The sequence below is a fragment of the Rhinopithecus bieti genome, unplaced genomic scaffold (genome assembly GCF_001698545.2).
Source record: "Rhinopithecus bieti isolate Rb0 unplaced genomic scaffold, ASM169854v2 scaffold_81031, whole genome shotgun sequence".
Taxonomy (NCBI): domain Eukaryota; kingdom Metazoa; phylum Chordata; class Mammalia; order Primates; family Cercopithecidae; genus Rhinopithecus; species Rhinopithecus bieti.
The window spans coordinates 478,303-499,031 of NW_016830217.1; the positions used below are offsets into that span (position 1 = coordinate 478,303).

General features: G+C 52.4%; 2 protein-coding genes across 2 annotated transcripts; both read right to left on the bottom strand.

Annotated features, from left to right (window-relative positions):
* Positions 1-5,318: 5,318 nt before the first annotated feature.
* Positions 5,319-8,403, bottom strand: SRARP (steroid receptor associated and regulated protein). Its single transcript, XM_017865252.1, has 2 exons — positions 8,260-8,403; positions 5,319-6,089 (listed from the first exon to the last, which is right to left on the bottom strand). The coding sequence occupies exons 1-2, from the start codon at positions 8,339-8,341 to the stop codon at positions 5,662-5,664; spliced, it is 510 nt and encodes a 169-aa protein (XP_017720741.1). The 5' UTR covers positions 8,342-8,403; the 3' UTR covers positions 5,319-5,661.
* Positions 8,404-11,896: 3,493 nt separating this feature from the next.
* LOC108524250 (TBC1 domain family member 3B-like) lies at positions 11,897-20,420 on the bottom strand. Its single transcript, XM_017865248.1, has 11 exons — positions 20,407-20,420; positions 20,002-20,152; positions 19,714-19,834; positions 18,822-18,889; positions 18,490-18,526; positions 17,365-17,511; positions 16,200-16,400; positions 15,917-16,145; positions 15,691-15,791; positions 15,306-15,448; positions 11,897-11,983 (listed from the first exon to the last, which is right to left on the bottom strand). Exons 1-11 carry the CDS (start codon positions 20,418-20,420, stop codon positions 11,897-11,899), a joined length of 1,299 nt encoding a protein of 432 aa, XP_017720737.1.
* Positions 20,421-20,729: the final 309 nt, after the last annotated feature.

Consider the following 20,729-nt stretch of genomic DNA (forward strand, 5'->3'; position numbering starts at 1 on the left):
TGAGAACCTGTCTCAAAAAAAAAAAAAAAAAAAAATTACTTTTTGTATTTGACATCTTTCACCTAGCATAAAGTTTTCGAGATTCACCTATATTGTAGCATGGACCAATAATCTGTCTTTTTTTTTTTTTTTTTTTTTTTTTGAGACGGAGTCTCGCTCTGTCGCCAGGCTGGAGTGCAGTGGTGCAATCTCGGCTCACTGCAACCTCTGCCTCCCGGGTTTACGCCATTCTCCTGCCTCAGCCTCCCGAGTAGCTGGGACTACAGGCGCCCGCCATCTCGCCTGGCTAGTTTTTTGTATTTTTTAGTAGAGACGGGGTTTCACCGTGTAGGCCAGGATGGTCTCGATCTCCTGACCTCGTGATCCACCGGTCTCGGCCTCCCAAAGTGCTGGGATTACAGGCTTGAGCCACCGCGCCCGGCCTATCTGTCTCTTTTTAAGGCTGAAACATACTCTGCTGTATGGCTAGGCCACAATTTGCTTACCTTTTCATCAGCTGATGGATGCTTGGGTTGGTTCCACCCTTTGGTTTTGGTGATTAATGTTGCTCTGTGCACTCGTGCAGATTTTGTTTTTTTCTTTATGAGATGGAGTTTCGCTCTTGTCACCCAGACTGGAGTGCAATGGTGCAATCTCAGCTTTCTACAATCTCTGCCTCCCGGGTTCGAGCGATTCTCCTGCCTCAGCCTCCTGAGTAGCTGGGATTACAGGCATGCACCACCACACGTGGCTAATTTTATATTTTTAGTAGAAATGGCGTTTCACTATGTTGACAAGGCTGATCTCGAACTCCTGACCTCAGGTGATTGACCCACCTTGGCCTCCCAAAGTCCTGGGATTACACTGGCCACCATGCCTGGCCATTTGTGCAGATTTTCACATAGACGAATGTTTTCACTTCTCGAATATATATCCAGGAGCGGAATTGCTGGATCCTCTGAAAGCTCCATGTTTGTTTGAGGAACTGCCAGACTGTTTCCCAAAGTGGTTGTACCATTTTACATTCTCACTGATGATTTTACTTAACTCATGGTTAATGAAGGAACCAGTAAGATGTTACAACCAGTTCAAAGAAGAAGGCAAAGAACAGATGATATCTGTAGGTCAGGGAATATTGAAATGAATGCACAGAGGTAACACTGACCTCTTCCACAATGGGGAAGGAGAGTCTACTGGACTTGAACAGGACAGGACAGAATCTGCTTGTCTGCAGACAAGAAGTATGTTGCATTTCTATGGGCTACTTACAATAGACAGAGTTGTAAAATAGCTCAAAGGCAAAGAAAATGCTCACCCCTGGAGAATCAGACAATGCATAGATGGTATTGGATATTTTTTGTGGTTTTTCTGCTTATTTCAGATTTTTCACACCTCTGTCACCTTGGGCCTAAAGGAAATAATGTATACAGTGGTCAATTTCCAAAACAAAGTGGCTTGAATAGGTTTCAGTCCGCAAACAGAATATACTAGGCCCCTGCTTTGGTAGCTGGCGCCTGCTTGTCGGGGCCCCCTTAGTTGCCCTCGCCCAAACTAAAAAAGTTGAGTCTAGAATGAAAGTTTACTAGCCTGCAAAATAGCTCGCTTTGTCTATTCTTAACAGCTTGTCTGACTACCTAGGTCATTAAGTGAAATACTTGAGAAAGCCCTAAACTGACTATGATTGCAATGTATTGTGGGCTGCAACAAAATGCAACAAGAAAATCCTAAAGAAAACACCTAAAACTCCTACCCAACAACCAATAGGCGACATCCAGGAAGATTGTGATCCTACAGTACTCAGCCTACAAGGAACCAGGGGAGGGACCTGCGCACTAGGGGATAAATTGCTTGTAACTGTGCTGGGTGTGCCTGCCCACCAGACACCTGATCTTGTAAGACCGTCATTAAAAGTCTCTCTTCCACTGTTGTCCGTGCCTCTGAGTCCATTCTTTGGGTTTGGACAGGTAAGTTGGTTTCTCACAGGGCTGATGACTGGTCTTACACCTCACCTTCCCAGAGCACCTTCATCACCAACCTCTATACCAATGCAGCCCCATTGCCAGCCTCATCTTCTGACCAGAGCTCCAATGGGGAATGGGCCACCATCTGCCTGCATCCCCCGCCCCCGGCATGTCCCACAGTCCCTCACGCGACATCTGCCTCCTGAACCTGTCATCTCCCCATGTCCCCACTGGCTTCTCCACCTGTGTGCTCCGTCTCAGCGAGGGCCCTACCACCCATTCAGTCCCCAGACACTCCCCACACGCTGCCAGGTCCTGCGCTGGGTCATTTTTCACTCACTCATTGAACAGCTGTGACCAGTGTGTTCACAGCACAGTATGGGACTGCAAGCGCAGTGTGCAGTCACGCTGCCTGAGGTCTGGATTTGGGCTCTACTGGTTTCCAGTTAGTGATCTTGGGCAAAGTATTCAACCTCTCTGTGCCTCAGTTTCCTCTGTAAAATGGCAAGAGAAATCATGCCAACCTCACGATTGGGGTTAGGTGAACTGATGAGGTGTGGGGTGCATATTCAACTGCCCTGTAATGACGACAGCTATAGTAACTGACGACATCAATAGTAATGATGACAGCTCCCTTTCCAGAGCGAGGATAAGTGGTATAAGTGCCTGGTTCCTCTGAATCCTCACCAATACCCCCAGGGTTCAATTCTGAAATGTCACTTTGCTGGGTGCCTGGCATAAAATAAACATTCATTATTCCGGATGAAAGGAGTATTGGTTAGAATGAGTTTGGCTTCTGAAAAACAGACCCAGCAGGTCCACACCTTCCTCCCTGTCCAGGCCTGGACCCAGTGTCCTCCAGTCTGATGAGAGGGCGACACCTGCTGGTGAAAAGCTGGCTGTGCAGCCACAGGCCGCCTTTCTCCTTGAGGGTCTCAAACTCCCTCTGCAGTCTTGTCCTTAGGGCCTTCAGGAGAGTGGAATGGGCATATGTCACCCAGATTGTACTGTAGCCTCTTCTCTGGTCCAAACCGTTGCTCTCCTTTGTCAGGATTAAGACTCAGCCTCCTGTGCCTCCTCCCCTGCAGGCAGAAGGCCGGGAGGGATCCTTCTCAAAGGTATGTCTGGCCATGACGCTGTCTGCTCACAGTTTCCAGTGCTGCCATCTGGGAATAAGATCTAAGATCTAAAGGTCTTGTTGCAGCCTGCCAGGCCTCACCTGATGCAGCTCCTGCCACTTTTCTTTTTTCTTTTTTTTCTTTTTCTTTTCTTTTTTTTTTTTTTTTTTTTTTTTTGAGACAGCCTTGCTCTTGCTGTCACCCAGGCTGGAGTGCAGTGGCGAGATCTCAGCTCACTGCAACCTCTGCCTTCCAGGTTCAAGCAATTCTCTCGCCTCAACTTCCCAAGTAGCTGGGATTATAGGTGCCCGCCACCACGCCTGGCTAATTTTTGTATTTTTAGTTGAGACGGATTTTCACCAAGTGGGCCAGGCTGATCTCAAACTCCCGACCTCAGGTGATCTCCCCCCGCCTCCCCCGCCTCGGCCTACCAAAGTGCTGGGAGTACAGGCATGAGCCACTGGGCCTGGCCTCCTGCCACTTTTCTGATCTGTTTGTTTTGTGCGTGCACATTGCCTGTCTCCCCAACTAGAGGATAAGCTCTTTCGTGGCTGGGCCTCATTGTCTTATTCATTGCTCCATCGCACGGTCTAGCCCAAAGCCTGGCATTCAGTGGGTGCCCAATAAATACTTGGTGAATAAATGAATGAGTGACGATCACCCTAGCCAGACTGAATGACTGCTCCTTCTGCCCAGAGCATTCCCCACTTGCTCCCCCACCCCCACCCTTTCGTATAGCTTAGTCACTGGTCAGATCTCATTTTAGGCATCACTTCCTACAGGAAGCCCTCCCTGATCTCCTCTCTCCGGAGTGGAGTGGTTGCCCTCCAGCATCATTCTGTGTTGCCCTTACTGTGGCACTTCTCAGAAGTTATGGCAATTGTCTGCCTTCTTTCTGGCTTCCCCCACCTGGCTGTGAGCTCCTTGAGGCCAGGGTTAAACTTATTCTCTGTGTACCCTCTCTGCCTAGAAGAGACTCTACCAGGATGAGAGGGTATATACCTCACAGTTAGGAGCAGGAATATGGGCACCAGGCTTGCCTGAGTTCTAATCTCAACGGTACCAGTCTATGGAACTTTGAGTCCATTCTTCAACCTCTCTGTGCCTCAGCTCTCTAACCTATAAAATGGTCGCAAATATAGTGCCCATGTTGCTTATGTGACACAGAGTAAATGGTCAATACATGTTAAATGTTAGTGCTATTATTTGTAGGAACCTAGTAAAATAGTCATTGAATAAATTAATGACCGGGTACGGTGGCTCACACCTGTAATCCAAGCACTTTGGGAAGCTGAAGCGGGAGGATAGCTTGAGGCCAGGAGTTCAAGACCAGCCTGGGCAGTACAGCGAGACCTCTTCTCTACTAAAACTCAAAGAAGTCAAGCTGGACAGAGTGGTGCGCCTATAGTCTCAGCTATCCGGGAGGCTGAGGCAGGAGGATCACTTGAGCCTAGGAGTTTGAGGCTGCAGTGAGCTGTGATTATTCCATTGCACTCCAGCCTAGGTGATAGAGTGAGACTCTGTCTCTAAAATAAATAAATACATAAAAACTAAGTGATTTTTATCTGGGAGCCTTCAGACTGACTTCCTTAAATAGGTTGATTTAGGGTTTTTTACAGTCCTGTGCATCTCTTAGACTTACAGACACCCTCACACCACACCAGTAACCCCACCTCCTACTCAGGGAACACAGTTACCCTGAGGGGTGAACCTCCTCCCCTAACCTTTTTTTTTTTTATCCTTAGAAGGCAGCATGAGCCTGGTGTGCAGTAGATGCTCAATAAATAATATGTCTTATTTTCATTCGTTCAAATATGATACTCTGTTTCTGAGCACCTCCTTCCCTTTTGAGAAGCCAGGTCACCTTATTTCCCACCTCAGATCCCCAGATCCCACCTGGGCTGCCTTCTGGGACGGAGTCTCCTGGGAGCCAACTTCCCTGAGCCTCCCAGCCCCCACTGGCATGCTTTTGCAGTGACCTACACGTTCGCCTCTGAGCCAAGATGGCAGTAAGAAACCCGCTGCCCCTCCCCGTCATGCTGGGGCATTCTGACCTCCCCTCTGGCCTGCCCTGGGGTAAGATGACAGCAAGTGACCCTGGGGAGGGTGGATTTTCTCAGGGCTGGCCCCTTCTCATCTTTTAGATCGCACTTTTTTCCCTGCGCAGAGAGGACCTTCCCAATCACTGCATCAGGGAAGGTCTTCACCCCAATCACTCTCCATCTAGCATCCTGTTTCAGTTCCTGCAGAGCATTCGCCACTGTACAAAATCATCTTTATTTATTGGGTTACTTTATTTATTTGGGTTGGGTTCCCTCTACCCCAAAAATACCAGCTCCAAGAAAACCATAGTATCTCCCCAGGACTTTGCAGGGCCTGGCATGTAGAAGATGTACCAGTAATACTTGCTGTATGAATGAATGAATCTCTTCGTGTGCGGGTGCCTTATCCTGCCTCTGCCACTCGATGGATGTTTCAGATGTCACTTAGCGGATCTAATGATCTTTCCTTGGCTCAAGCACAAAAGACTCCTGCTTATCTGGGGAAGCAGGGCCAGGCCCTGGGAATTGCAGCCTCTGGGCATCAGAGCCTGGCCTTTCCAGCTAATCTGCCTGCCCACAGACACAAGAGGAGAGGGCTTTCAGCGAATCCTTGACTGTTCCCCAAGTCGAAGACCTCACAGGCACAGCCTTCACGGGTTTCTCCTTAGCCTCAGGAACCTCCTGGGGGCAGAGCGGGCTGACGGGGAAGGAAGCTGAGGCCGCAGCCCCTCTGCAGAGCGGCAGGGTGGCCCTGGCCTGGGCAAGGCATCCCCCACCCATGGGGGTCACCCGAGTCAGATGGGGCCAGTTTTCCCCACAGAACACAATGTAGGTCTTCATTGGTGGGGTGACAAGCCCTTGACTGGGACTGGGGGCTTGGGGTGGTGATGCGGTTGCTGCCAGGGAGAGCTGCTTTCCCTGGGTGCAGTCAATAACAAAAGTCAGATGAGCCGTGGGGACGGTCTTCTGATGCCCGGCCAGCTTCCCACCTAGAAGGGAGGAAGAGACTGAAAGTGAGCACAAGGAAGGAACTTTTTCCCCCCGAGACAGGGTCTCGTTCTGTCGCCCAGGCTGGAGTGCAGTGGCACGATCGGGGCTCACTGCAGCCTCAGCCTCAGGGGGCTCAACCCATCCTCTCATCTCAGCCCCCTAAGTAGCTGGGACTACAGGCTCATGCCACCACACCTGGTGAATTTTAAATTTTTTCGTAGAGATGAGGTTTTCCTATGTTGCCCAGGCTGGTCTCAAACTCCTGGACTCAAGAAATCCTCCTGCCTCAGCCCAGTCAGCACTGGGATTACAGGCGTGAGCCATCGCACCCCACCAGGACGTGCTTTCCTGAATTCATTTGTTTATTCTTTTTTTTTTTTTTTTTTTTTTTTTTTAGAGGTGGTCTGTCTCTGTGCCCCGGCTGGGGTGCAGTGGCTGGATCTCAGCTCACTGCAAGCTCCGCCTCCCGGGTTTATGCCATTCTCCTGCCTCAACCTCCCAAGTAGCTGGGACTACAGGTGCCCGCCCCTCGCCTGGCTAGTTTTTTGTATTTTTTAGTAGAGACGGGTTTTCACCATGTTAGCCAGGATGGTCTCGATCTCCTGACCTCGCCATCCGCCCGTCTCGGCCTCCCAAAGTGCTGGGATTACAGGCTTGAGCCACCGCGCCGGGCCCATTTGTTTATTCATTCGATGGGTTCAACTGAGTTGGTTGATACACCAACAGAGGAGGACAGTCAGGGTTTAAGTGTATGGATTTCAGCATCAGAGAGACCTGAGTTCAAGTCTCTGCTTACCATCCATCCATCTCTCTTCCAGGAGCACAGAATCCAACATATCAGTGCCTTTCAACTTTGCTGTTCCCATGAGTTGCCTGGGGAGCTTGTTAAAATGCAGAGTCTAGTGCAGTGGGGCTGGGGTGGGGCCTGAGACTCGCATTTCTTTTTTTTTTTTTTTTCTTTTTTGAGACGGAGTCTTGCTCTGCCGCCCAGGCTGGAGTGCAGTGGCCGGCTCTCAGCTCACTGCAAGCTCCGCCTCCCGGGTTCATGCCATTCTCGTCTCAGCCTCCCGAGTAGCTGGGACTACAGGCGCCCGCCTCGTCGCCCGGCTAGTTTTTTTTGTATTTTTTAGTAGAGACGGGGTTTCACTGTATTAGCCAGGATGGTCTCGATCTCCTGACCTCGTGATCCGCCCGTCTCGGCCTCCCAAAGTGCTGGGATTACAGGCTTGAGCCACCGCGCCCGGCCGAGACTCGCATTTCTAACAAGCCCCCAGAGGATGCGGATTCTGCTGGTCCATGGACCACATTATGAAAAGCACAGTCCTCAACCCAAGAGAGGAAAGCCCTGGCCATCTTTCCAGGTGAGAAAACTGAGGCTCAGCCTGCACAAGTGTTGGTAGGTCTTAGGGAGCATCTTGCTACTCTCCCCCTCCCCACATAATCTTGTCCACAGCCTCAGAGAATCCCATCGGTACCTGGTGGCATCTGCCCTGGCAATCCCCCAGCTCAGATCCCAGCACAGGGGAAAGGGATGGACAAACCAGCCAATAGATTTATCAATGAAGCAGGTGTCTGAGCAAGTGTATCTGAATCTAAACCCTGTGCTCTTAAAAAGGGAACTTTTTGAGTTACCCAAATAACATACACATCCATTCTTTTAGCTACGTGCTGTGAACCACGACGTAGGCTCAGAAGGAAACTTATGTTCTAGTAGGTTGGCTAGCACAGGAAATAAAACAAGCCCGCCCTTGGCTTGAGAATCCCAGCAACCTGAGGGAGGTAGCATGTTTGCCATCAGAGCCCCACTCCCAGTTAGTCTTTCTTTCTTTCTTTTTTTTTTTTTGAGATAGAGTCTCACATTGTTGCTCAGGCTGGAGTGCAGTGGCGCAGTCTCAGCTCACTGCAACCTCCGCCTCCCGAGTTCAAGCGACTCTCCTGCCTCAGCCTCCCGAGTAGCTGGGATTACAGGCGCCCGCCACCACACCATACATTTTTTGTATTTTTAGTAGAGACGGGGTTTCACCATGTTGGCCAAGCTGGTCTTGAACTCCTGACCTCATGATCCGCCCACTTCAGCCTCCCAAAGTGCTGGGATTACAGGCGTGAGGCACCATACCCGGCCCCCAGCTGGTGTTTCTGTGGGGCTGGGGTCCCTTTGCCACCTCTTACCAGAGCTGGTCTCCAGGTCCGTCTCACGGATGGTGCCTTTGAGGTTGGCTCTCCAGTCCCTGTGGTCTTCTGAGGGGGCCATGTGGCTACTTCGGAGCCTGCTAAGCTCTGGCAGGAGGGGAGCTGTCCTCGGCCACTCTTCCAGGATGTGGCTCCCCTACTGCGGGACCAGACCTTTTATACTGACCGGATCCGGATTCTCTGAATGCGTTCCACCAGGAGCCAAAGGAACCGGCCCAGAGCAGTCAGGGGATCGCTTTGATCAACAGGGTTATGTCAACAGGATTATTGTTGGGTCAATGGGAGGCAGGCCTCCTACCAAACAGACCAAACAGACACGATTTCTACCAACTGCAGCTGCTTCCTGATTTAGGTTAGGCCTCTGGAACCTTCTCATCCAGCCTCAGTATCCCAAACCTCAGTCATTATCCAGTGGTTCCGCCAGTTTGTTTTTTTTCCCTGTCTAGGAACTATATGTAATACTACTTACTTCACATGTCCTTGAAGTCAGCCAACTGTTTTTACTGAAAAAGAAGTGCACTTGGCTGGGTGTGGTGGCTCATGCCTGTAATCCCAGCACTTTGGGAGGCCAAGGTGGGTGGATCACAACGTCAGGAGATCAAGACCATCCTTGCTAACACGGTGAAACCCCGTCTCCACTACAAAAAATTAGCCGGGTGAGGTGGCAGGCACCTGTTGTCCCAGCTACTCCAGAGGCTGAGGCAGGAGAATGGCGTGAACCTGGGAAGTGGAGCTTGCAGTGAGCCGAGTTTGCACCACTGCACTCCAGCCTGGGCGACAGAGCGAGACTCCGTCTCAAAAAAAAAAGAAAAAAAAGAAAGAAAAAGAATTGCACTTTATTTTATGTATGTATGTATGTATGTATGTATGTATTCTGAGATGGAGTTTCGCTCTTCTTGCCCAGACTGGAGTGCAATAGCACGATCTCAGTTTACCGAAACCTCCATCTCCCAGGTTCGAGTCATTCTCCTGCCTCAACCTCCCTAGTAGCTGGGATTACAGGCATGCACCACCATACCCGGCTAATTTTGTATTTTTAATAGAGACAGGGTTTCTCCATGTTGGTCAGGCTGCTCTCGAACTCCTGACTTCAGGTGATCTGCCTGCCTCGGCTTCATTACAGGTGTGAGCCACTGTGCCTGGCCGGAAGTGCACTTTATTTTAATTTTATTATTATTATTATTATTATTATTATTATTATTATTTTAGGTGGAGTCTTGCTCTGTTGCCCAGACTGGAGTGCAGTGGTGTGATCTCAGCTCACTGCAACCTCTGCTTCCTGGGTTCCAGTGATTCTCCTATGTCAACCTCCCAAGTAGCTGGGGCTACAGGTGTGTGCCACCACACCTGGCTAATTTTTGTATTTGTGTGTGTGTGTGTGTGTGTGTGTGTGTATGCATATATATCTATATAAGCATATATTTTTTTTTTTAGTAGAGATAAGGTTTCATCATGTTAGCCAGGCTGGTCTCAAACTCCTGACCTCAAGTGATCCGCTTGCCTCAGCCTCTCAAAGTGCTGGGATTACAGGCGTGAGCCATCACACCTAGCCTATTGTATTTTATTTCTCCTACTGGCCCAGATGAAAGAAATGCACTTTGAAAGGAAATTTGGTATTGCTATACTAAATAGAAACAGTATCATTTCCAGAAATAAGAGGTACCTATGCCTGGTAGCCAAGTTAGCCACCAAACATGTCCACACCCTCATCCCCAAAGCTTGTGAGTATGTCACCTTACTGGGCGAAAGGGACTTTGCCGATGTGATCAAGAGTATGAATTTTGAGAAAAAGATATTATTCTGGAGTACGTGGGTGAGCTCAATCTAATCACATGAGTCCTTAAAATTGGAGAACCTTACCAGGCGCAGTGGCTCACACCTGTAATCCCAGCACTTTGGGAGGCCGAGGCGGGCAGATCACCTGAAGTCAGGAGTTCAAGACGAGCCTGGCTAACATGGCAAAACCCCATCTCTACTACAAATATAAAAATTAGCTGGGCGTGGTGGAGCACACCTGTAATCCCAGCTACTCGGGAGGCTGAGGAAGGAGAATCGCTTGAACCTGGGAGATGGAGGTTGCAATGAGCTGAGACCGCACCACGCCTGCATGACAGGAATGAGACTCCATCTCAAAAAAAAAAAAAAAAAAAAAATCGGAGAACCTCTTCTGGCTAAATTAGAGAGATGTGATAATGGAAGAAGGCCAGAGAGATATGAAGTGAAGACTCAACCCTCCCTTGCTGGCTTCGGAGGGGGAGGACGGGGTCCTGAGCCAAGGTATGCCAGTAGCCTCTAGAAGCTGGGAAAGGCAAGGAAAGTGATCCTTCCCTGGAAACTCCATGAAGAAACTTCCTGCCAACACCTTGATTTTAAACCAGTGAGACCCACGTTGAACTTCTGACCTACAGAGAAAAAATTTGTGTTGCTTTAAACTACTAAATTCTGATAATTTATTTAGTATAAATAAAAAACTAATACACTGTGCAAATAACAAAGAAAAATTTTTAAAACTAAATTTTAGCTAATTGTTGTTGCCTGTGTTATATGACTTAAAAAGTAACTGAGTAATTTATATCTTACTACAATGTCTTGCTTTCTTCAGGGTCTCACTCTGTTGCCCAGGCTGGAGTACAGTGACACAATCATGGCTCATTGCAGCCTCGACCTCCCAGCTTCATGCAACCCTCCCCCCTCAATCTCCTGATTAGCTGGGACTACAGGCTCTTGCCACCTCACCAGGTTAATTTTTTAAAAAACCTTTTGTAGAAATGGAGGGTCTCACTATGTTAGCCAGGCGGGTCTCGAACTCTTGGCTTCAAGTGATCCTCCCGTCTTGGCCTCTCAAAGTGCTGAGATTATAGGTGTGAGCCACCGTGCCTGGCCCACAGTTTTTGTTTGTTTTTTTTGTTTGTTTGTTTTCTTTGAGACGGAGTTTCGCTCTTGTCACTCAGGCTGGAGTGCAATGGCATGATCTCAGCTCACTGCAACCTGCAACCTCCGCCTCCCGGATTCAAGCAATTCTCCTGACTCAGCTTCCCGAGTAGCTGGGATTACAGGTGCCTGCCACCACGCCCAGCTAATTTTTGTATGTTTGGTAGAGATGGGGTTTTACCATGTTGGCCAGGCCGATCTCCAACTTCTGATCTCAGGAAATACGCCCGCCATGACCTCCCAAAGTGCTGGAATTATAGGTGTAAGCTGCTGCGCCTGACATACAGACACTGGAGATACATCCATAGACTGACCGAGTTCCCTGCCCTTGTGCTGCACTCCCCTTGATGAGACAGATGATGGGGTCATGTAAGGAGCTAAGACATCCTGAGCTGGGAAGGAGGGAAGCAGGGGCTGAGGGAGGGAGGCAACTGGTGGGGGCAGGCAGGGGTGGCCGGGATGCCTGGAGCCCAGTACTGGGGCTGGACTCTGCACTGCTTTGCTTGGGGACCTACCTGGGCTCTAAGTCACTAGGGCAGACAGTGGCCAGGGTGAGGCTGGCACAGTGCAGCCCCTTCCCCACTGCTGAAGACACCACCTTTGTGGGGTGGGAGCACAGGTTTTGGGGAGTTGAGAGCCATCATCATCCTAGAGGTGGTTGTTTCTGGAAGCAAAAATCCAGGGTTTATGCTCTTGGGACAGGGGAACCCTGGGGCCTCGTGTCCTCCCCATAACCTTCGCATTGGGCAGCGAAGGTGTCTTCCTGTTGAGTCTGAGGGAGAGAGAAGTGGTGTTACTCAGGGTGTCAGCTTTCATCTCACTTAGTCCTCACAGTCGCCCTGCGAGGTAAGGACCACGATTAGCCCAATTTACAGATGAGGACACTGAGGCTCAGATAAGTTACATGGTTTGCCCAAAGTGACACACTAGGTGGCTGAATGGGATTGAACCCAGGTCTTTTTTTTTTTGAGACGGAGTCTCGCTCTGTTGGCAGGCTGGAGTGCAGTGGCATGATCTCCACTCACTGCAACATCCGCCTCCCGGATTCAAGCAATTCTCCTGCCTCAGGCTCCCGAGTAGCTGGGACTACAGGTGTGTGCCACTACGCCTGGCTAATTTTTGTATTTTTAGTAGAGATGGGGTTTCACCATGTTGGCCAGGATGGTCTCGATCTCTTGACCTGGTGATCTGCCCCTCTCGGCCTCCCAAAGTGCTGGGATTACAGGCGTGAGCCACCGTACCCAGCCTGAACCCAGGTCTTTCTGAGACAGCCCAAGCTGTTGATGGAACCCTCTGGCTAACAGAGGAGCAGGTAAAGTGAAACAAACACTTTAGAATGCTCTGGGAGTGGGGGTGTAAGGAATTGAGCCTTGTATGGGTCTGAAAGATTTATAGTTGTCCCTCGGTGTGTGTAGGGGAATCAGTTTCACCACTTCCCACAAATACCAAAATCCACAGATGCTCAAGTCCTGATATAAAATGGTGCAGGATTTGCATACAGCCTAAGTACATCTTCCCGTAGAATTTAAATCATCTCTAGATGACTTATGCAATCACATGTCAGGTAACGATATTTCAGTCCATGCCAGAATGCACATACGATGGTTCTCCCATAAGATTATAATGGAACTGCCCTATGCCGGTGCACATCACTAAAAATTGATATCTCAGAAGAGATGGGGTCTTTTTATGTTGCCCAGACTAGTCTAGAAGTCCTGGGTTCAAGTGATCCTCCCAGCATGGCCTTCTAAAGTGCTGGGATTGTCAGTATGAGCCACCACACCTGGCCAGGTGTACAATTTTTTATCATTTATACTGTATTTTTATGATCCTTTTCTGTGTTTAAATACACAAATAGCCACCATTGTTTTTGTTTGTTTGTTTGTTTGAGACAGAGTTGCACTCTTGTTGCCCAGGTTGGAGTGCAATGGTGCGATCTTGGCTCACTGCAACCTCTGCCTTCTAGGTTCAAGAGATTCTCCTGCCTCAGCCTCCCGAGTATTTGGGATTACAGGTGCCCGCCACCATGCCTGGCTAATTTTTTGTATTTTTATAGAGATGGGGTTTCACCATGCTGGCCAGGCTGGTCTCAAACTCTTGATCCCAGGTAATCCAGCCCCCTTGGCCTCCCAAAGTGCTGGGACTACAGGCGTGAGCCACCACGTCCAGCCCACAAATAGCCACCATTGTGTTACCATTGCCTACGGTACTCAGTATGGTAACATGCTGTAGAGGTTTGGAGCCCAGCAGCAATCAGCTCTGCTATTCAGCCCACGTGTGTGTTTGGCTGTAGCCTCTGGAGGAAACTAAGGAGCAGTGACCTAAAGGCAGAGGGTGAGTCTGAGGTGGGATCCCAGGACAGGTACAAGAAGTTAGGCAAAAGCGGATGAAATATGAATAAATTTCACTGTGTTAATGTAATTACTGCATTAATAACCTTAGATAATAGCTAACGTTATTATTTAGTTAACAGGAGTGCACCCATGTTAAATTAATTTTTTTAAAGAGGTGAATTCTCACTCTGTCACCTAGGCTGGAATGCAGTGGTGCAATCATAGCTCACTGCTTCCTGGAACTCTTGGGCTCAAGCAATCCTCCTGCCTCAATCTCCTGATTAGGTGGGACTATAGGCACCCGCCACCATGCCTGGCTAATTTTTTTCACTTTTCTCTAGAGACAGGGTCTACCTGTGTTGCCCAGGCTGGTCTCAAACTCCTGGGCTCAAGTGAACCTGAATCTCCTGCCTCGACCTCTCAAATTGCTGGGATTACAGGTGTGAGCCACCACAGCCAGCCTAAATGTCTTAGTTTGGACAAATGTGCCATGGTAATGCAAAGTGTCATTACTAGGGGCAACTGGGTATAAGGTATAGAGTACACTATAGTGCCTTTTCAATTTTTCTGTGTATCTAAAATCATTTGAAAAGTAAACATTTATTTTAAAACATGAAGGTGGTTATCCTTCCATGAGTGTAAAGTACAAAACACAGGGTCACGGTGTCATCAGAAGTCAGAACCCTGGTTGCGGGCCCGGGGGCGCTGGAGCGGCTGGCCATGGTTAGCTTTGTGATCTGGGGGGTGGTGTGTTCCATCTGTGAATGTCTTTTGAGCTGCACACTTATCAGGAGGTAAGTCATGTCTTAATACATTTTCTTTCTTTTTTTTTTTTTTGAGACGGAGTTTCGCTCTGTCGCCCAGGCTGGAGTGCAGTGGTGCAATCTCGGCTCACTACAAGCTCTGCCTCCCAGGTTCACGCCATTCTCCTGCCTCAGCCTCCTGAGTAGCTGGGACCACAGGCGCCCGCCACCACGCCTGGCTAATTTTTTTGTATTTTTAGTAGAGACGGGTTTTCACCATGTTAGCCAGGATGGTCTCAATCTCCTGACCTTGTGATCCATCTGCCTCGGCCTCCCAAAGTGCTGGGATTATAGGCGTGAGCCATCGCACCCGGCCTTAATAAATTTTCTTACGTTTTGCACCAAATAAAACGAGGATGAGAAGCTTGTTTGAGTTGTGGGGATTTGGGTGCTTATCCAGCCATGAACCCTGGCCTAGATGCTTCTAGAAGCCTGGAGGGAACCAAGAACATTCCAAGTAGAGGTGGCAGAGCCAAGACCCTGAGGTGGGAACACACTGCTGCATGTCTCTCACTGTGAATGAGGTGCCCTGATCGGAAGCAGTGCTGTGTGCCCTGCAGGGCCGGCAAGTCCGTGTCCACATTGTGGCTCAGTGCAGTGAAAGCCAATCTCAGCCCCCTCCGCAGTGTGGTCACCTGCCAGCAGGTGGCCAGCTGGTCCTCCTGGGAAACTGTGCCATCCAGGGACTGGGTGCGAGTCTTTTGTCCACAGACAGGGCACTCAGCAGTGGTGTCAGCCTGGTGAGCCTTGGTAAGGGCACGTGCAGGATGCTGAGCCGCTCCCGTCCCCCTGACCTTCTTAAGGCCACTTGCTCGGTGGGCATATCCAGCAGGTGTGGTGGCCAGGAAAGAAGCAGGCTCCATCCACATGGCATGCCGTTTTGCTCAACTCAGGACCCAGAGCATCCTCCATAGTAATTCTCTTCGGTGGGAGCACTGGGAACATGAGCCACAGATACCTTCCGAGTCTGAGCTGCTGAGGCAAGGGCTGCAGGGCGCCCGGCTGTCAGGAAAGCCTGCACCGGCAGCTGGAAGGCACGTGGTGGGGGCGCCTGCTGCGGCTGCAGCACTGGCTGTGAGGCTTTGGAATCTCGTCCAGCTTCTGCGAGGTGAATTGTGACAGTGCAGAGCTTTGCAGTGCCAGGGTCCCCTGAATGGTCATTCTGACTGCAGCTGGGAGCCCACCACATCCCTGGTGCCCCTCTCTTCCCAGGGCTGGGGTCTAGGCCAGACCCCTCTTGGCTTGGGAATTGTGCCCTGGGAGGGGGACACTGTCCCATAGGTGGGGACAGAGGCCCCAGGTATGCTGCTGGCTGGCCGGGACTGCGAGGACGTCATGCTCACCTTTCTCTCTTGTGGCCTTGATGGGACCAGCGTCCCCATTGAACAGGATTTTCCGAGGTGTCTGGGGCTGTGGTGCAGCTTGCGGGGTGCCACACTGACTCCTTCCAGACACGCCAGTCACTGGCCACCGAGGGGGCCAGATACGGGTGCCATGCTGCAGTGGGGGTATATCCCGACCTCCCTTTTAGCCCTGATGAGCCTGGGCAGGGCCTGGTGTTGGGGTTGCCATGGGATTCCTGGGCTAGGCTGTCCCATGGTCCTGGGGCTGTCCAGGACACATTTGGAAGGGACTTGGACCCAGCAGCTCTGTTCAAAATCATAACGGGGGCAACAAGGGCCCCCCACATCCAAATTCATAGGAAGCCATGGCATGGAGTTCCAGTGGAGGAACCTCCAGGAAACCCGAGGTCCCCCATGAGCCAGGGCCAGACTGGGCACATCCTGAGTCCCCAGTGCCCCCAGAGAATGGCCTGCTGCCCTGGGTTCCATGGACGCCTCCTCATGCCACTGGGCCTTGGCCTCATGGACAGTCCCATCAGGATGGGGTGTGAAAGGACGAGGCGCCCATGGCGGGGAAGCTGACCAAATGGGCCACTGGAACCAGGTTGGTGGGCCAGGAGGGGCCTGCCTATCCCCCTGCCAGAGGGTCTTCCTGCCAGGTGAAGCCAGCACAAGCCTGGGTGTCAAGGACCCTTGCTCGGGTTTGGCTGAAAGAAAAACAGACATGGTCAGCATCTCCAGTGAGCCTATGCAGTCCTTTCTTGGCCGGGCTCTTTGGAGTCCTCAGGGTCTCTGTGTGGCCCCTGTGGTCTGACACTGAGGACACACCTGCAGGCTGCTGATCCCAGAGGGAGGGGTCTGTGCCTCCTGTGGTGGGAAGCTGTCGGGGTACAGCAGGTGGCTTCTGGGACTGCCCTCCCCCAGGGTTCAGTCTGACTGGGGGCTTCCTGCTCCACACCCTCATCCCAAGACTGTTGGGCCTGGGATACAGCCTCCAGTCAGAACTCAGGTGGGAGTTCTGGATGTCACCCAGCCCCCTTGCCACCTCACATGGGGACCTGTCTCCATGGTGGGTGAGACAGCCCAGATACAGAGCCCCCTCTACCCTCCTGGGCTGCCCAGTCCATGCCAGGACTGACTGTTTCCATACCTGGCTAAACTCTTGGCTCCGGCTCTGGTCCAGGGATCCCCCCTGTGCCCACCCCCTAAATGCTCTTGGGGGGTCCGGGACACAGATTCCCTTGTCTCCCTGGCTGAAGGCTTGTCCTGGCACCCTTGGAGGAGTGTTCAGGAGTGAGGGCCCTCTGCTGCTCTCTGAGGCTGTCAGTGCTCACAGGTAGGGGTGGGGGATCCCACAAATGAATCTGGCTCCTCCAATGCCCTTGAGGGCCCTTTAAGGGGGAGAGTGGGACATGGTGGAAAGTGGGAGAGCTTGTTGGAGAGTCTTGCCCACATCCCACTCCTGCTTGCACAGCACGTCCAGTACACACGCACTGAGCGCCTGCCCTGAGGACCGGGGGGCCTATTTTACTTTCTTAGAGTCCAGGAGGAAGAGGAGGGAGAACAGGTGAAGAGAAAGGCCCAGGTAGTAGTGTTGGGGGTCCTGGGCACTCCCCGACTACTGACTGCCCCAGAGGGTGACTCGGGAGGGGACCTGGTACTGCAGCCCATCTGGGGGTGGCAGGTCCCCACGCTTCCTTGTTAGTTTCCTCATAGAGGTCCGAGGGTGTCTGAGAACTGCATTGTCATCCAGGGCCCAGGTATGGGAGAACTGGTCCTGAAAACATGCCCACGGCCACCCCTGGACATCTTCATGAGGTGCTTTAGGGACAGGGTGGGCATCAGGCCAGGAGAGTTCCCTGGGAGGGGTCAGAGCCCATACCCCGTTGCTACCTTAGCCACCTCCCACTGGGGAGTGCCAGATCACTTTGTGGCCACCCCAGGGTTCCAGATGTGCACAGGAGGCTGTGGCTGGGGGGCAGCCTGCCCAGGGAAGTGCTCACCACACTCCTGACTTTCATCTGGGTCATGTGAGGGATGGGCTCCTACAGGAGGGGGTATGTCACTGTTCCCTGCCCAGCCCACCCAGCCAGACCTCCCTCTGGGCCAGGGCAGAGGATCGTGGGGACAGTGTGAGGAAGCTGCCACTGGGCCAGTCGGGGTCTGACCCCTGTGCTCCCCAGATCCCACTGGGCACACGTGGACTTACTCCTCTGAACCTTAAAGACAGTGAGTGCCATTGGCATCAACACCTGTTCCGCTTCTAACAAATACACGTCCCAAAGGCTCAGGGTGAGCCCAAGAGAGATCTGTGGGGACACCAGGTGTGGGAGGACCTCGCCTTTCCAAACTGGGGCTGGTGACTCAAGCTGGGCCTACTGAGGCTTCAGTCCCCCCAGTCACTGACCCTTCTCATGAGGGTCATCAGACCCCTTCAGGAGGCTGGGTCAGACAAGGTCTTGCAGCTTCTCATGGGGGAGCACTCATTTCAGTGGGGATGTGGCTTCTGGAAAGAGGGCTTCCCCAGGACTTGAGGCTTCCTTGAGCCCTCCCAAGTGGGTCCTAGCCCAGTTTGCCTATGAGGCTGGGCCTGAGCCCCAACCTCTGCCGTGGGATGACCCCTCTTGGGCAGAGGGCTTTGCTTGTGTGTACTACAGATATCTACCTGTGCCTCCTGTGGGCTGGGGGTGAGCCGGACCCCTGGGCTGGGGGAGCAGGGCCCTGCAGGGCAAGGAGGGTCCCTGAGCCAGAGTTTCCCTGTGCCCCCTTACCCCATCGATCAAGCTCCAAAGAACCAACCTAATGAGGAACCCTGAATGCATAGCTCTTCCTTGTCCTGATAGGAGGAACAGAGGTGCTCAGGTCCCTCTGGGTTGCCCTAAAAACCTCCCTCTTCCAGGGCCCTCTGAAGATCCTTCCCTAAGTGCAGAACACTGGGCGGTGTCCAGGGCTCCTTACACCTCCCGCTTCCCACACTCCTGGCAGACACACTGTCCTTAACCCTGCTCTACGGGAACTAGCCCCAGTCCCTGTGCCTCTGTCTCCTCCAGGGCAGGAAAGGAAAGCCAACTCCAGATCCATGGAGAACCCCACGTCCCAGGTCAGGCCGTGGCTGGAACTCAGCCTCTCACCAGCCCCACCAGGGTCTCCAGCCCCTGGCTCCTCCGGCCCCACAGGATGCAGAGCCTCTGGGGAAGAGCTGGGGGGGGGGGACCATAAACTCACTGCGTGCCTCATGGTTTTGTGGTATGACGTGGGTGCCACAAGCTCCTGGTGGTCTTGGAGTTCCTGGACCCTTGTGATATTTGGGCTGTGGAATCCCGAGAAGCCCCCAGCCCGTCATGAAATCAGCCCGCTCCCAAGATGTGGAACCATCAGCTGGAAGAGCTGGACAGCTGCAGAGGCCCCTGAACCCCGAGGCCTCCCACCCTCCCATCTGGTGAACCTGCCATGTGGCCTTGGCCCTGGGGACGAGGGGTGGGAATATCCCCGGACGCCTGGCTGGAGGTGCTCCTGGAGGCCTCCTGGACCAGGGCGCTGGGAGGGCAAGCCTGACTTTGAGGCCATGACAAAGGGCAGGTGCTGGACTTCATGATGCTGTCCTGGAAGTGGGTTCAGGCCAGGGGAGACAGGATGGGGAGATGCTGCCATCAAGGTTTTATCAGCCCATCTTTGGGTACCAAGGGCAGCTGGAGCCCGGCCAGCTGGAGGGCAGGACTCTCAGGGAGGGGAGAGTCAGTTGCACAGAATCAGAGCCAGAGGGCGTGGCTCCAGGACACAGAGGGTGGCCACGGGAATGATGAGATGCCCTCTGCTGATGGGGGTGAAAGGCATCTGACTCAGGATCTGGGGGTCCCCGTTCAGCTCCGGGCCCCTGTGGGACCCTCAACAGAGACATCCTAAAGGCTCCAAACAAGCTGGCAACACAAGGAAGGTGCCTTCGCTGAAAGTTGAGATCACCTGCCCAGGGTGGCCGCCCCTGGGTCTGGCTGTGTGAGGCCCTGAGGGCAGCTGTCCACCTACCCTGCGGGGAGTGCCTCTCAGCAGCCAGCAGCTGGGCCAGTGCCCAGAATATGTCCTCCTCAGGCAGATAAAGGAGGAACAAGGCGGTGACGTGGCTCAGGTCCCTGCAGTAGCCCACCTCCTGAGACAGCCAGAGTTATGGTGGAAAGATGTCACCTGAGAGGGCTGAGGTCACCTGGGAAGGCTGAGGTCACCTGGGAGGACTCATGTCATCGGAGAGAGCAGAGGTGACTGGGGAAGCTTCCTCTGGAGAAGAGGCTTCCTCAGGATGCAAATTCATTTTGTGACAAGAGCCATGTCCATCAGGCAGTTCAGCAACGTGTCCAAAATGTCTCTGGAGAACACTGTTCTGTGTGCGACACTGCCAAGCTTTGGAGCCCAGTGGTTGCCTTTGGTTCCTGGATCCAGGGAGATTTCTGGAGCCTGTGCCTGGGGCTTTCTAGGGGTGGAGGTGGTGGGGCAGGGGAAAGGGTGGGAGAGGAGGCCTTGCATGGTAGAGTTCAGGGCAGGAAGCCAGCCAGGGACCCATTTGCAGTGACTGCTCCCATCCCCACCCCCACCTCCAAACCCACCCCTACCCTACCCTGGTGCAGGGTCGGGCCTGGGCAGATGTCCTCTGCTTTGGCCTCAGCAGATCACAAGGAGAAAGCCGGCAGCCCGGCGGGTGCACCACTCGAGCCAGTGGTGACCTACAGCTTCTGCTTCATGGAGCGTGGGGCACCCACCCACGAAAGCCCAGGCATGCCCCACACCGCTGACCTTGAGGGCATGGGGAGGTGGGGGACCAAGGTTCTGCAGCCCTGTGCATGTGTCCTTAAAGGTGGCCTAGGAGTCCTGTGTGCACCAGAGGGGCCCAGAAGACTGAACATTGGCAGGGAGGGAGAGAGAAGTGGAGAAGAAGGAGAGAAAAAGAGAGATCGGGAGAAGGGAGTGAGATCGAGAGAGGAAGAGAGATGGGGAGAGAGACAGAGGAAGCTGAGAGGAAGAGAGAGAGAGATAGGGAGAGAGATATAAAA